A 14958-nucleotide genomic window follows, 5' to 3' on the forward strand; every position below is an offset into this window, starting at 1 on the left:
ATTCTATAACGCATCCTCGATAAGAGCCAGTCAATTTTCTATTCGGAATTCGATCGTTTCCCATGGAAGAACGTTCAGGATTTCGCCAATCGTGAAACGAGCTATACTCTGACAATGGTAGGTCGCTGTTACCGTTGTTACACGGTAGTAGCAAGCTCGGTGCAGCATCGTTGCATCCGAGGTAAGAGCATGCAACCGCGAGTCGATTGAATGCGCGAGAGCGAAGTCACGGTCATCGGACGTGTTTCGAAAATTCGATCGCAGCGATCGAAGAATGTGGGCATTGCGTTCGGGCATATGCGAACCAGCAGGAAACCGGACAACGTTCGCAGCTGGTAAATGTCACCGTACGAGATTTACACGCTTGCTATGAATCACGCACGATTACGGAAAACTCGTTTCTTCGAGCACCCCGGGACCGAGGCCCGGGAGGTCTAATCCTCGTTCACCGATCTTGACCACCGAATCGCGAATCGAGTCCAGCCTGTGGCCTACTCTGTTCGATCGTCGTAGAGGGTCTCGTATGCTCCTCCTGCTAATTTCTTTGTCGCACAATTATCTGAAACGAGCATCTTCGCGTCGAGTCGTACTTTCCGGGCAAGCGTACTTTTGTATCGCTCATTGTTACGCTATTTTGCTCCCGAATAGATTTACGGCTCTAGCATTTCCTCCGCTCTCGCTCCATTATCTTCGTACAAGTATTAAGAACAGCTTCGAAAAGACCCGAAGAGGATCCGAGACCAAACTTTGGTAGAAACGATCGCGAGCATGTATCGAGTCGACGAGGAGAAACGAAGAGATCGAATACGAAATTGAATTAGAGGAGTTTGCGATCCGAAGATCGCGGATGACTTCGATCGGATCGCGGTGTTAGAGAACGAAGTCGAATCGCTGAGAAACAATTAGAACGGCTCTCTTTCGAAAATGAACGCGTGGATTACGCGACTCCGCATAGACATCGGAGCTGGAGCCCACGGTGTCGAAATCCTCTTTTTACGGTCACCGCAGCAGCACTTTGCACTTTAAATGTTAAGTTTCATTCGGATTAACTGGTATTCCGAAGTTAAGCGGACCGCGGTCGGGTACAAAAAGCAAACGAACTAATTGACGTATGCTCGGCGAGGATCGCTTCCGCGTTCATATTTCGAGGAAACCTCGACTTTTGTTCGTCGACGCGAGAAATATATTTCGCGGTTCCCTTTGTATCGCATCAAAATTGCTTTTACACCGTTATTACAGTTTTTTTTAATCGTTCGCAGTTCGTGTTTCTTTTTTCCAACGAATATCCGCATCGTTTTATCATTTTACGCATCGATTGTTAGCCGTGGTTCGATAATACGGTTTCTCTTTGAATAAAAGGATTTCTCTTTGGTTAAAAAGATTTCGCTTCGAATGAAAAAGTTTTACAATCGTCGCGCCGAGCCGCGCCACGCCGTTTAACTGAAAATTTTGCCGTGTAAAGCTCGCTATGTGGTTAATTCCGCTATAGAAATTCTACGGTGGAAAATGTCATCGGTGTTTCACAGAGATCGCGACGACCTTCGATTAAACTTTCTCGTTTTCCATCCTCCAGCTAACGAGGTGGAGCGCGACGAAACGACCCGCGTCAGTCTGTAATAATTTGTTTAATCGTGTCCTCGAGCAGCGGCATTCAATTTCAAAGTTACGTGCCTGTCCGAACGGGAAAAGTGTGGATTCGATCGAGAAGCGCGTCGACCGTCGAATCGATTACGAACTCCTCTAACCGTTATGGTTGCTGTTCCGCGACACGGTCTCGAGTACTCGCGTAAACCCATTGTCGTAAAATCGATTACGACCCCTCGCGCGTTAATTTTTATCGCCGAAACCGCGAGTTTCGCGCGTTTACTGCAAAAATGATGCAGCGAAATCCGAAACGAGACGAGACGAGACGAATTCTAGAGTCGTTTCCGGCTTCTGAAAACTAATCGGTATCGAACGAAGAAACGGAATTCCGTTTAGCTGCCGAGTTTTGGTATTTGCACGGAAAATGTTTCTCCTCCGTAAAAACCTGTAGCTTCCTCCGTTAAGATTCGGCATAACGGAGCGGTCGGAATTAGCGCGACACGAACGACGGTTAAAATAACGCAAGTTCTATCGCGCATTCGTATTTCGTATCGATTTCCATAAAGCCTTCTCCGCGCCGAGCCGGGCCGAGCCGCGCGCCGTTCATTGTGCTCTACGATTTCCGGCGGTTGACAATTGCAACGACTTGATAGACTGCGGTATAAATTTGGTGGGAATATCTGTAGTCTAGATGCATGCGTACGATACCGGCGAGCAACGATATTTCGTGCCTTTACACGCGGATCAATTTCATAGTTTTCTTCGGTCGCCTAAACTCTGAATAGCGCAACCGACGAACCGATCGGACCGAGCGGTATTATCGCGGAGAAATAGCTAGCGACCGATCTCGACGTAAATTTCGGGATCGTCTTTTTATCAGCGATCGTTCGGATTCGGATTCGGATTCGGAATCGGAACCGAAATCGGAATCGGCACGGTGCATAGGGGCCGGCATTATTATCCGGTTAATTGCCGGCTATTAATTTAAGTGGCCGTGTCAATGGTTATGGCTGCAAGCTCGCTAAGAGGTTCATCCTAATATTGGCGTAGGCCACTGTCACCGGGGCCCTGTATCGCCGCTATGCGCATGTATCCCCTGTATACTGCTGGTATCCTCTAACTACATCGATGCTTTACCATAATTACTATAATTACCTAGTGTCCAGAACCAGAATTGATAAGCAGCAAAATTAAGCGCTTCGCCGCGTCACGGGACGCGGGACACGGGACTCGGGACCGTGTTTAATGAATCTTCGCGGTCTGTCTACGTGTCCGTTTCTCGGCCCCGAAACGCAACACTGCTGCAATAACTTTTCATATTACCACCTGGCTTTTTCCTCCGGTTCCAAGTGGAATAATTAACTCTCGAAAATGGTTTTTCGTAGTTTATCCGTTTTTCCTCTCCTTCCCGTCCTCGTTTCCGTTCCCGTTCCCGTTCCCGTTCCCGGTTTACTTTTCAATTTGGCCAAACGCGTGTGCGGAATACAAATTTTCCATCCGAATTGTCGGAAACAGATGTAAACGTTGAAACTACCGAGCTCTAAACGCGACTAACGCATATTCTTTTATAACAACGACAAGGCCCTTTTTACAATGACCCCTTCGAACGAAGGGTTCTTAGCAAGAAATCCTGCTCGTTCCGGCTCGAAAAGGAACGGAACGGTTGGAAATTGGTTCAACTTACTCGAATAGATCTTACCAAACCGATCGAATTATACTTAAGCTAATTTGTGGAAGCGTGTCGCGGCATAATTCGATCGATAAAAGCAAGGCGAAGATGGAAAAATCGAGTCGGTCTCTTCGAAAACGAGGACATTTTCGAGCAGGGCTATCGATCTTCGATTCGCATCGGAGCAACGGTTTTCGCACTTTACGCCGGATTCACGGATAAGGACTAGAATTATCCGCGATGCGACTGCGGTACGACGCGGCGAATCGAATCGAATCGAATAAAAGCGCGACGGTGGGCAGCATGCGGGTAAATACCGAACGCGATTATGGCAGGAGGCATGGTTCTAGGTGGGCCAGGTTGGCAAACATCGGGAGTTCGGTAAAACGCGAGTAATCGAGTAACCAACAGATACGAATATTTTCGCGTGTTTGACCCAGAAGGCTATTAAATTAACATACCGTTCGAGTTTGCTCCGAATTCGCTGTATCTCTTCCGGCGACGCGACGGTAAGTCAAGTTGCATTACTGGAACGGAAAGTCGCATGTTACTTCGACAGGATTCATCGACGCACATACATACCTGCCCGCGGAAAGTCACTTGTTGACAGAGTCGAATGCTCGCAACTTCGCAATTCGCATACTAATTACCGGATCTTTACGCGTTTGTAGGACGCGCGAACCCTCCGAACGCGAGGAAACCGATTAAAAACGATGTCTCGATTAATGAAGCAAATTTTTCTCCGCTCGGACTTTAATGAAATTAATTGCGAAATTATTGCGAATCTCCGCGACGATCCTCGGCCTATTACACGATCGGACCGTTTACTTCGAACGAACGCGAATCCGGCAACTTCTCTTCGATGTCGTTAATTTCCGAGATCGATGATTTCCGATCGAAGCCGCGGGGGACGCTCGCTCGGACTCTTCGATTTCGTATCATCGAGCAAAAGTGCGAGCACAAAGCGGCGAAAATTGTGTCCCTGCGGATACATGTACATACGTATGCCAAAACTCGTCGATGCGGTCCCGGAGCAAGAAAAAAGTGCCGGAGAGACAGACGCGTGGGCGGGGCAGAGGGAGGGGAGGGGGCCAGCGGAAATATCAGTTTTTGCTCAGGGCACGGATCTCGTGGAAAAGAAATGGAATTTTGCCAAGGCCGAGCCGCGATAGAAATGCCACCGTCTATTTTCTTCTGCAGTGAATGGCACTCGGCACCGGCACTCGGCACTCTGCACTCGGCACTCGGCACTCGGCATTCGGCACCTACACGCCGCGCCGCGCCGCGTCGCGGCTCTACACTCTGTTTCCCTTTTTGCAGGCATCGCATTAAACCTTCCTAATGCCACTTCAGAAAGCGTGGAGGAGGAAGACAGAAAAAACCACGTCCGATAAATCGATCGCGTTGAAATTTCTCAGGGGAGGACCGGGCCCCCGCCCCGTCTCGCTCCGCCCCGCCCCGCGGCCGGGCCGTGTGTACACTGACTGTACAGCGTAGAATGTACAGTACGGTGTACGGAAACGAAACGGAGCGGAGCGGCGCGGCGCGGCGCGCACAAAACGTGAGAGGAAAAGGTTATCGATACGAAATGCTCGGCTACAATCGAGTCTCTGTCACGCAGTGTTCCAAACATTTCGAACAGATTTGCTAAGAGCGAATCGAGGCTGCAAACACGGTCGTCAAAATTGTCCGATTTCAGTGGCCAGTTCGTAGAGGAAAGTCGTCAAACATAAAATAACATTTTGTGTCTTTCGCGTGTCATCCTAAAAGCTCAACCACGACACAAGCTTTTTATGGGCAATCCGTATCTACGCTTCGGTTCAAGACCGTTTAAAAAGGTTACTTGTTATAAACGATCGTCGATATTGAAACAACTTTAAACAATGATAAAGTGCGGCGAACATGAAATTGGTCGATTCAACGATTCGCTTACGGTTTTACATTCGATACTAAATAGAATTATTCGCGCGATTAGAATCGAAAATCGAAAATAGGTTTTTAGTAAATCTAGTCGCAAGATGTTCCTACTTTTAGGACCCGTTTCGCGGCAATTCGAGGATCGGTGAGTAAATTGCAACGAATTCAACGCGTAAAATACGAATGAGAAAAACGTTCGCAAGAATTCGAGGACGTTGTTGTTTCATTCTCGAGCTATTAACGTAAATATAACGCTTTTATACTTTATTCGTACCGCGGGTATATTAGGTAGCGACAAACGTTTCTTAACTAGAGGCTGCATCGCATTGACCCAACCGCGCTTGCAAAAAGCATCAATGCGCGCAAGAACTGGAAAACATTCAATTTGAAATCCACTCTTTCCTTCGGACGTGTGTAACGAGACTTTATTATACTCGACCGTTCTTTGCGTTAGTTTTTCCGCTACATCATAATTTAACCGAAAGCCATGAACGACAAAGATAAACATTTTCGGTTACCGGTACTTTTATCGATCAGAGTTACGCGTGGACGGTGGATTTTCATGCGTCTATCGATAAAACGCGCGTTCGATTCGTTAAAATTCTATCGTACCGCCCCCACCGAATCGCAAGATTCGAGAATACCATCGCTTTCGGATTGAAAAAGCTGTGGTGCGAATAGCAAAAAAATGCGCGACGCGTCGGATGCGAAACGCGATCGATGAACCTAACCGAAGCGAAACGGTTTTTAAGAAGTTCCGAAGCGGCGATTTCAGGTTGCGGATAAAGAAGGAAACGGAAGGTCAATTAAGATCAATGACGGCGATATGTCCGAGTTAATTGAAAATAGTCGAGAACGCGACCGGTGATATACGTATTTCTCGGTTGTTAACCAGTATCGGTAGCCGGCAGTTTATAAGATGGACCGAATTCTTTACCGCTAAATGCCCTCTTATTACAGGGCCGGACAATTTATATCGAAAACAATGACCCTGGAGAGAAACTCCGAAGTCTGCGGTACGTGGACGCCGATATCGTAAAGATCCGTTCTCCGATCCAATTTTTCCCGATCGCTGTAATCGCCGGGTCGGTCGACGCGATCGATATCAGATTTTCATTTTTTCCAGTTATTGAAATTAAAGAAAAGTTCGCTCGGGGTCGCATAGACCCATAGATAACAAAATATGCGCGTATACCATCCGCGATCCATCGCATCTACGATCCGATCGCAGCGAGGAAAACGTAAAATGTGGAAGAACGTAGCCTCGTATTTTTTCGAAAACCTTGGAAACGAACCGCGTCGAGCGAACGTATCGTTTCCGCTGAACTATTCTTACTTTTCGAAACGATATTCGATAACCGCGGATCGCGTGCGTCCCGATCCAAACGCCTCGGGGCCGATCGCTCGAAATAAGTCGAACGGCGACGCAACTTTTTGTCAAAGAAATCCCGATTTTGCAGGAAAGTCGACACGCGGACCAATTCGAATCCACTTCTGTGCGTACGTTCGTTATCATACCGCGAGAAGAACGCCTCTTGGCAACAGATGTTCTCGTAAATCGAAAATACTCCGCGTCCACTCGCGATGAATATTTTACTCTGTTCGGAGGAAATTCGCACCGATAAACGCGACGATGGCGGCACAGAAGTAGCGGACGAAGGAAAGAAAAGAAAAGTATTCGTTCCCGCGTATTCGAGCCGTTCTTGTTCCGAGAACAGATTCGACCGTTCGCGGTGCGCAAGAAATTCTAGCCTCGGAGCTTCTCAAATTGCTCGTTATTCGAGGAAAGCGATCGCATCGGATGCGATTCGTGCTGATCCAAAGAGAATGCTGATTGGTAGAACGCGATCCGCGGCGAGAGAATCGAATTGCAAGAAATCGCGAGCAAACCAAAACGAGTGAAAATTAATCGACGGCGATCGACGCGCGTCGGATCCATGCCGAGCGCGAAGGACCTTCGAGCAGAATTCGATAAGACTTCTCGTCGTCCTCGTCGTCTGTCAAAACGTTCGAATCTGCCGTCGCGAGGCGGCGCGAGGCAACGCGCGGGATCTTGACAATTCTTCTCGAATAGCGGAAACCGCGGATTTCTTCTCGGATCGAGTTATATTACAGGGCATCCCGGGAATTAGATCGACTTCGATTGGTTTTAACCTTCTCCATGTGTCGATACGAATCGACGCACAGACAAATCGGATAACTGCCAAAGATTTATTTCATGGAAACTTCGCTAAAACGGGAAAATCGAATCGAGGGACCGCGACTGCTTTGATGGAATCTTTCTCTTTCGAATAACCAACCGCGTAACCTGTCGATCGAGCGATTCGTCCGTCCCGTAGATTTACAGGAGAACGCGTAGCAACGGACGAACGAAATTGCCTTGACAAAGATTTTGTCGCGATCAACGTCGAACCAAATAGAAGAGTCGATATCGCGAGTTTTGTACGATATTCGCGATATTAACCTGTAGTTGGTATCTGTATCGCGGACGCGAGTCGGTCAACGAATCGTGTTTTTAATTATCGTTGCGAACATTCGGTTCGATAAATTGTTCTTGCTAGGAGAAGAGTCGTTCTTGGAAATAAGAAATTTTCGCGTCGAAGATTCGCCGCTGTTTCCGAGATACGCGTAAAAATTGAAACTCGCGCGACGCGCGGCGGAACGAGCCGAGCTCGAGGCCGAGCCTCTAAGTACACGTAATCCTTCGACACTTTACAAACGAGACCTCGCGCGGTAACCTGTTTCTTCGTTTTTCCAAATCTTTGCCGACGCGATTATCGATTATCGATTATCGATTATCGATATTCGCTCGCGCGTGTCCGCTCTCCGCGGAGAATTACGGAATCCTGCGTTCGCTGTTTGACCGTAGGATCGACTCGGTAGCAGCGACGTGGCACTAAAAGGGCTCCACGGTAAATCACTCGAACAAATTCCTTGCAAAGCAGCGAGCGCGGCGTGATATTCGAAAGGATTACGCGTAAGACGCGACAATGAGCAAAAGGGATTAGGCGGTCGACTTCGATACGCTTTTTCCACGACCGCCGGATCGATTTACACAATATGTATTCGACGATAAAAAGCTTAGAACTTCGACGTCCATTCGCGTAGGCAGCGATCCAACATTTTAGCTGCGCTTTCTAGCACTTTCTTAGCTACCGTTCGATCACAACGGTTGAACACCTCTTTATCGTCGACTTGTACGAACAATACGAAGCGAGAGAAGTTCAAATTCATTTCCAGTTGCTCGCTCGTGGAAGTTTCAACGTCCACGGATGTTAAGAGCACCGCTTCGCGGTACAGCGAAGACGCCTCGCGACGCGTTCCAGTTAATTGTAAGCCGTCTTCGGTACCGAGGACTTCTTCTCGTCAGATTTTGGCTTACTTTCAAACGAGAAATTTATCTTCTGTTACAGGTGCGCGCGAAGATGACAGCGACGAAAGGAAATACGTGGATCCGTTTTTCGAACCTGTAGCTTTCGATATTCCCGACGTGAACCAGGAGATCTCTCAGATCTACAACCAGATGTACAGATGGTACTTGTCCATGAAAGGTACGTAACACGAAAGTCCGTCGAGTTGCTCGGTTAAGCAGGCACGGCGAACGTCGTTTTCTCGGAATAACGTTCTTTTCGAGAACGGGACCCTAGACTTTTATCGTTGAACCACCTACCTTTGTGCAAAATCAACGCACGAATCGAAGGCGACCGCGAGTCTCGAAAGACGATTTATTTTAGCAAATGCCATGGATCCATCGAAATTGTTGAGAAAAGCAACGCCGCGGATTTTATGAATTTATGGGAGAAATTGAAATTGAATAGAATAAAATAGGGAACAGATCGAATGGAACTAAAAACGTCGACGCATCGATTCCAACTTCCAATCGAAGCAGACAATTTTTATTTTGCACTAAGATCCGCGGTATATCGATCGCGTATAGGCATCGTTTTTAATTCGATACGATTTTCTTTCAATTTTCGTACGGCATTTTTCGCACGAATCGTCGTATTTCCGACATCGATCGACCGATTTTCTGGCAGAGGCGGAGGTCTGTCCCGCCGCTGAATTTCATCGAGAATCGCAGGATGCCGCATCCGAAGCGCTCGCTCCTTGTTAGAGTCGAGCGAACAACAAAGGTCTCGCAATAGATCGGCGCCCCCTCTGTCCGCTCGAGCGGCGCACGTTTCAACAATCGCAAACGTAAAATTACACGGGCCCGCGGACAACCGCGTTCGCGTCCCGCTTACGCGCGGTGTGTAACTTCCGGTACACCGTGCGCGATCCGAACACCCGCGTGCAAAATCCGCGCGCGTACCGTCGGCCGATCGTCGTTCCTCGCGCCGCGATTTTCGCTCGAATTCCCGAAATATCCCGCGTTTCGTCGCGACTTCGGAATAAGGTCGCCGCTCGTCCGCGAACGAAATTGCCGGGAAAGAAAATCGGTCGGTCGTGAAGCGAGAGTTACCCTAAACGGGCAATAACGATGGCCTGGCCCCTCGCTCGTAAGCAACGATGGAACCAGTTTCGACGCACGAACCGCGGAACGACCAATTCCAGCGCCTCGAGTCTCTGTTGCCCCTTCGCAAATTCGCGCGCTGCGATATCTCTGCGGACTGCGTTTCGAGGACGAGTGTATCTTCTACGAGATCCTAGAACCTCGACGCTCGAACGCGTTCGTTTCGATCGTACATCTCTGACCCGTTCTTCGAACCTGGAATCTATCGTTTTCGCTTCACGACGACCGTAACGAACGGTCGTAACGTAATAAGAATTTTCCGAACCGCTCGATAAAAATTGCGCAAAATCACACCTTACAGCCGTCCGCAACCCTCGCCCGACTCGGTTAAAGTATTTCAACGTGTTCTTCTCGAGTAAAAACGACGAACCACTTTTGCACGATCGTGAACAAAAATTGAAGTATTCGGTTGGTCGACCGGAAACTTTCGACCACCTTCGAGTACGACGTTTGCAAAAAAGTAAGCAAGACGGGACGCGTCGCCGATCGGACACATTATCGGCGGAGCGATCGACGAGACGAGCGCTGTTCCAGACCGTCCCAATCGTGCCGTCGAATCGATGCAATTATAGAATTATATCGACTATAAAGAAAACGAAGAAGACGGTTCGGGATATACCGATGAAAGTAATTGGCAGAAATTATCGCCTCGATTAGCCGGTCGCGATTACCACGGCTCCGTTCGAGTCGAAACCGAGAAGGACCCCTCCGTTTCCTTTGTCCGGTCGTCGTTTTTTTTCCTTCCGTCGCTTCCGTAACGGAAAATCGATTTTACAGTCTTCGAGGCGAGCATCCGCGATTCGTTGCCAGTTGCACGCGCCTCCGCTCGCGTTCGCCGATCAATTTCGCGAATACGTCCGCGTACCGTTGCGACGAGTCGTCCGCGAAGAACGAAAACAAAAGGGGAAAGACAAAGACGAAGGCGGAGACGCGAAAGAGGCGAAGAATCGGGGAACGAACGAGGGGAAGATCGAAGCTACGGAGGACCGAGGAAAAAGCCGGAGCAGGCGAACACCGAAGAAGAAACACGGAAAAACCGTCCGATGCGCGACGAGCCGAAAGATCGATGACGTTACGGCGTGGAATTCGCGACGAACCGGAGTTGAAACGGAGTCGCGTTCTCAGAAACGCGCGGACGCGTAATATTATAAAATAAAAGTCCGCCGCGCCGCGCGAACGTTTCACGGTCTTTCGCGATGGCGCGGCAGCGGCCAAAGGTCGTCGGGTATCTCGTTTAATATCGTATTATCGACTCCCGGCAGAAAACGAATAAACCGAACAACGGGCCGAGTGCAGCGCGCGAGTCCGTGTAACCCGTGCACCGGTACACCGTGCGTGCCGCTGGAATTTCACGCGTCTCGAATCTAGTATTTCTCTTCTCCCTTTTTCTTCCCCTGGTCCGCGAATGAAATTTTTTCGTTGCTTCAACTATTTCGTTTCGCGCCGAGGGAGCGAAAGAAAATAGCCCGCGCTAATTACGCCCTTTCTACGCACGGCGTTCGCGCGGAGGCGCGAAGACCGGCATCGATTCCTGCGATTACGATATCGCCGGTCGCGAATTTCGCCGGACAGCCGTTCCGCTAAATTGTTAGAAACCGGCGCGTCGGCGAACGTTTCAAGATCGAATCCGGTTCGATCCGATTTTCCGTGGTTCGACGGAATACGGGCAACGGTGTCGCCGATTACCAAATTCCCGATTATTATTGGCGATTCGCGTCGAAAAATGAAATATCTTTTTAAATACCCAAGTTCATCGAAATACTCGCTACGTCCTAGATTATACAAGATTTCCGATACACGGAGCCGCGTAAAGTGTCGCGCGAACGGCAAGCGGAAGACCCTCCGTTCCGACGCAACGAATCGACCGAACGGCCGAACGTTTCTCGGACATTTATCGTCGGACGATTCCGTATTCCTCTATATTCTTTTATACGAATCGGCCCAGCGAACGCCTGTTTCATCCTTTTCGACGGAACCTATTTTCCGAGCATTTTTTGCGGAGCCCATCGCGCGCGTAGCAGGCTCATCGTCGGATCGGAACGTTTCCGTTCTCGAGCGTAAAATTTGGCCGTTCTTTAAAAGCAGGTGCTGCTTCTTTTCTCGGCAACCAGACAACTTTTTAATCCCGGCGCGGCGCGGCACGGCGAGCTCCTCTTCTATTCCGGCAGCCAGCCGATACGTAACGCAGGATTTGAATAACTACTCGTCGAATCGTGCAATCGACGATTACCGAAAATTGCCGTTCATTCTCCGCGATTCTGCTTGCTCCAGATAATGAAGTACACGATCGACCCGCGCGCAATCGTACAGTTTTTTTTCTTCCTCCTGTTCCTTGTCCCGATTAACGGCGCTGCGCTGCGCTGCCGCTCGTCCGTTAAAAGGCCTTTCGGCAGTGAAAGTGTGCGTCGCCTCGTCTCGCCTCGCCTCGCGTCGTCGCTCGGATAAAATTCATTATGTGCCGACCTTGGTACCGGTTACCAGAATCGACCTTTGAAAGCAAAACTTCACGGTGCCCGCGCAGTTGCATTTTGCAAAGGTTTACGCAACCGGGACACGTAACGGAGTCTCCTTTCGCGGGGATCCGCTCGCGAACCATTACGATATTATTCGAACGTTGCAATCGGAGAAGCCGATCGCGATTCGTGTCCGTCCCTCTTCTTCCGCGGGATTCGGAAACGAATTCTGGCACGAATATTTCGAACGATTTCGTTGAAGTTGGAAAAGGAAACAGCTTCTCGCGATGGAAGAAATCAAAAGATCAATTTTTCTTTCTTTTCTCTCTTTCATAACGCGATCGTAGCAACGCGAACAAAATAGTAACCCCCGATAAAAAAGAACAGCGATGCTAAATGTTGATAAAATCGTAGCGATATTTGTTAACAGAACCGTGTATTATTTATGACGCGATCGATTCGTCTTCGTATTCGTTTCAAAAATATATTAACACGATTAGGTCGCGAAAATTAATTAGTTTAAAAGTTACGATTTTTGTCCCGGACGTCCGCGAGCTCGCGTCGCTGCGCGTCGCTTCGAAACTCGAGACAATAGCGCCGGTTCTCTTCGCAACGCATTAATTAAAACTAAAACTGTACGTAATCTTTAGTCGGAAAAACGAATCTCGTTATTCCAGTATCGGATAAGTAGAACGAATCGCGTTGCCCCGTTGATTCCGCGGACCGGGCAGGGGAGTCCTTTCGAAACGAGGATTCCTTTCCTACTCGCTCGACGCGCGCGTACCTTTGTCTTTGACATTTCATACCCGCCTCGCACACAACTCTATATTCGCTTACAATTAGAGTTTAGAGGCTTCGCCTTTTGCTCGACCCTCCCGGTGCGCGACGAGTCCGGTCGCGGACGTTCGCCGAAACTCGACTCGTTCTACAGGGATACGATATTATTAATACGAGAGCGGTATTATTCGAAGCGATGCGAAACACAGATATTCTCTCCCGTTTCACCGAGCACCGAAACAGCGAAAAATATTCCAACAACGATGATGCGGTTAGCCGGAGAAAAACACGGGAGCCATCGACCGTATTCCCGTCAATTTCCCGATCGTTTCGTTCGCCGGTATTATCGACGACACAGAAAAATCCCGTAATCCTGTAGGACGCGATACCCCGTTGATCGATAACGAGCTCGCTTATAGCCACGATATTTGACGAACGAATTCGCGCGTATAATGCCGGACGCCGCCGCGTCGCGCGGCGCCGCGCCGCGCCGCGTATCGTTACATGGAAATGTCACGAATTTTGTGCACACCGTTGAAACATCGACAGAAGCGTTCCGCCGATGATGAACAGCCGCAAAATTTGCCCGAACGAACAAGAAATCCGCCAGAATCGGAACTGTTGTCGTCGGTCGAATAATTTGGTGCCTAGCAGGCGCCATTTTCAGTTACAATTTGGTATTCAGATCCGTTCGTTTCGATTAACGGAACCGGTTCTTCGAACTGATTTTCACGGACGAACGTATACGTATGCGTAGTAAACGCATAAAATCGTTTCGAATTGTACGAAAATCGATAGAGAGGAGGAGACGCGACAGTCTTATCTGAAAAGAAAAGGTATGTAAAATCTTTTTAGGCGACCCTCGTTCCTGTACGAACAGCGAAAGCGTTCGAGGCGAACGACCAGGCGTCCGGCGTATTTCGAAATCGATCGATTCATCGTCCATCGATCGTTAAAATAATTCGAAATTAAACGCGCGAGAAGTTCGGAGAACGGAACGTAAATTGTGTTTTCTTCCCGCGACGAAATCTTCCGGGCGACGAACATTTTCTGACGAGTGCTCGCAAAGACGCTGAAAGCGGTGTCAAGGCCTCGGTTATACCGGTTATACACGCTCGGCTGGCTGGCTGGCTACATCGTTTAACGCGTGTAATTCTTGCGGGAACCGGAGAAAATTATTATACTGTTACCACAGTCATTGTCTCGAATCGGAACCGAACATTATCGGAATAATCGATGGCTCGCGTAAAAGTACACGTTAATTTCATTCGGCGTCTCGTTGCGTAAACAGCGCCAGATCCTTTCGGCCGTTTCGAGTCTAAAAATAGAAGCGTAATTTCGCGTTCGAGAGTTCTCGCCTCGCCGAGCGAGTTGTTCTCGAAGCGAGATAAATAATGGCAAATTGAATCGAGGGATCGGCTACGATTTCGATGCGCGGTGCGAATACGCTCGGCAAGTTTTCGCGAGACGCCGATGCTCGACGCTGGCCTCGTTCGCGCGATACGGCGTCAACGGCCCTCCGAGCCTCGGAGCCTTCGAGCCTTCGAGCCTTCGAGCCTTCGAGCAGCGCGCCACGCGCCGTAGGAGCAGAAAAGTGAAATCGAAATCCCGGCCGCGGGTAGGGCCTTGGAGCAACGCAAAAATCGATTATCCGGCATATTAGCATAATCGCCGCTGATCGAGGCGAAGATAAATATTGAATATAAATAGCATCGTTGCATCGCTGAGATAACCGCGCCGCGAATACGTTAACGAGCAACGTTATTACGCGTACACGGTTGCACACGGATGCGTAAAAATTACGTCGAATCGGCTTCTCTTCCGGCGGCTGACCGACGAAAATTCTACCACGAAGCTACTTTCGCGTCGCTTTTCACGAAACACGATTATTCGAGAGCCTCGCGGCTCATTTTTATAGTCGCCGATCGTCGACGATTATAAAAACGAAGATTCGAATAAAATAAGAAAATCGATAGCATCGCTTTCGCTAACGAGGACAACGTTTTATTTTATTATACCATCCGCGTGCGGATGGTTCTTGTTGG

General features: G+C 49.0%; 1 protein-coding gene across 2 annotated transcripts in view; it reads left to right on the forward strand.

The window, feature by feature from the left end:
- LOC117218985 (icarapin-like) overlaps nucleotides 1-14958 on the forward strand; it is a 35340-nt gene that overhangs the window by 17199 nt on the left and 3183 nt on the right. The window contains exons 1-3 of one of the 2 annotated variants that reach the window (XM_033467783.2): nucleotides 5257-5315; nucleotides 8411-8502; nucleotides 8584-8721. In XM_033467783.2, the coding sequence (XP_033323674.2) occupies nucleotides 5272-5315; nucleotides 8411-8502; nucleotides 8584-8721 (274 nt within the window). In that variant the 5' untranslated portion in view covers nucleotides 5257-5271. Of the gene's footprint in view, nucleotides 1-5256; nucleotides 5316-8410; nucleotides 8503-8583; nucleotides 8722-14958 lie in introns of those variants that run through there. The other variant, XM_033467785.2, reaches the window with a different exon arrangement.

This window comes from Megalopta genalis, chromosome 3, assembly GCF_051020955.1.
Source record: "Megalopta genalis isolate 19385.01 chromosome 3, iyMegGena1_principal, whole genome shotgun sequence".
NCBI classification, from domain to species: Eukaryota; Metazoa; Arthropoda; class Insecta; order Hymenoptera; family Halictidae; genus Megalopta; species Megalopta genalis.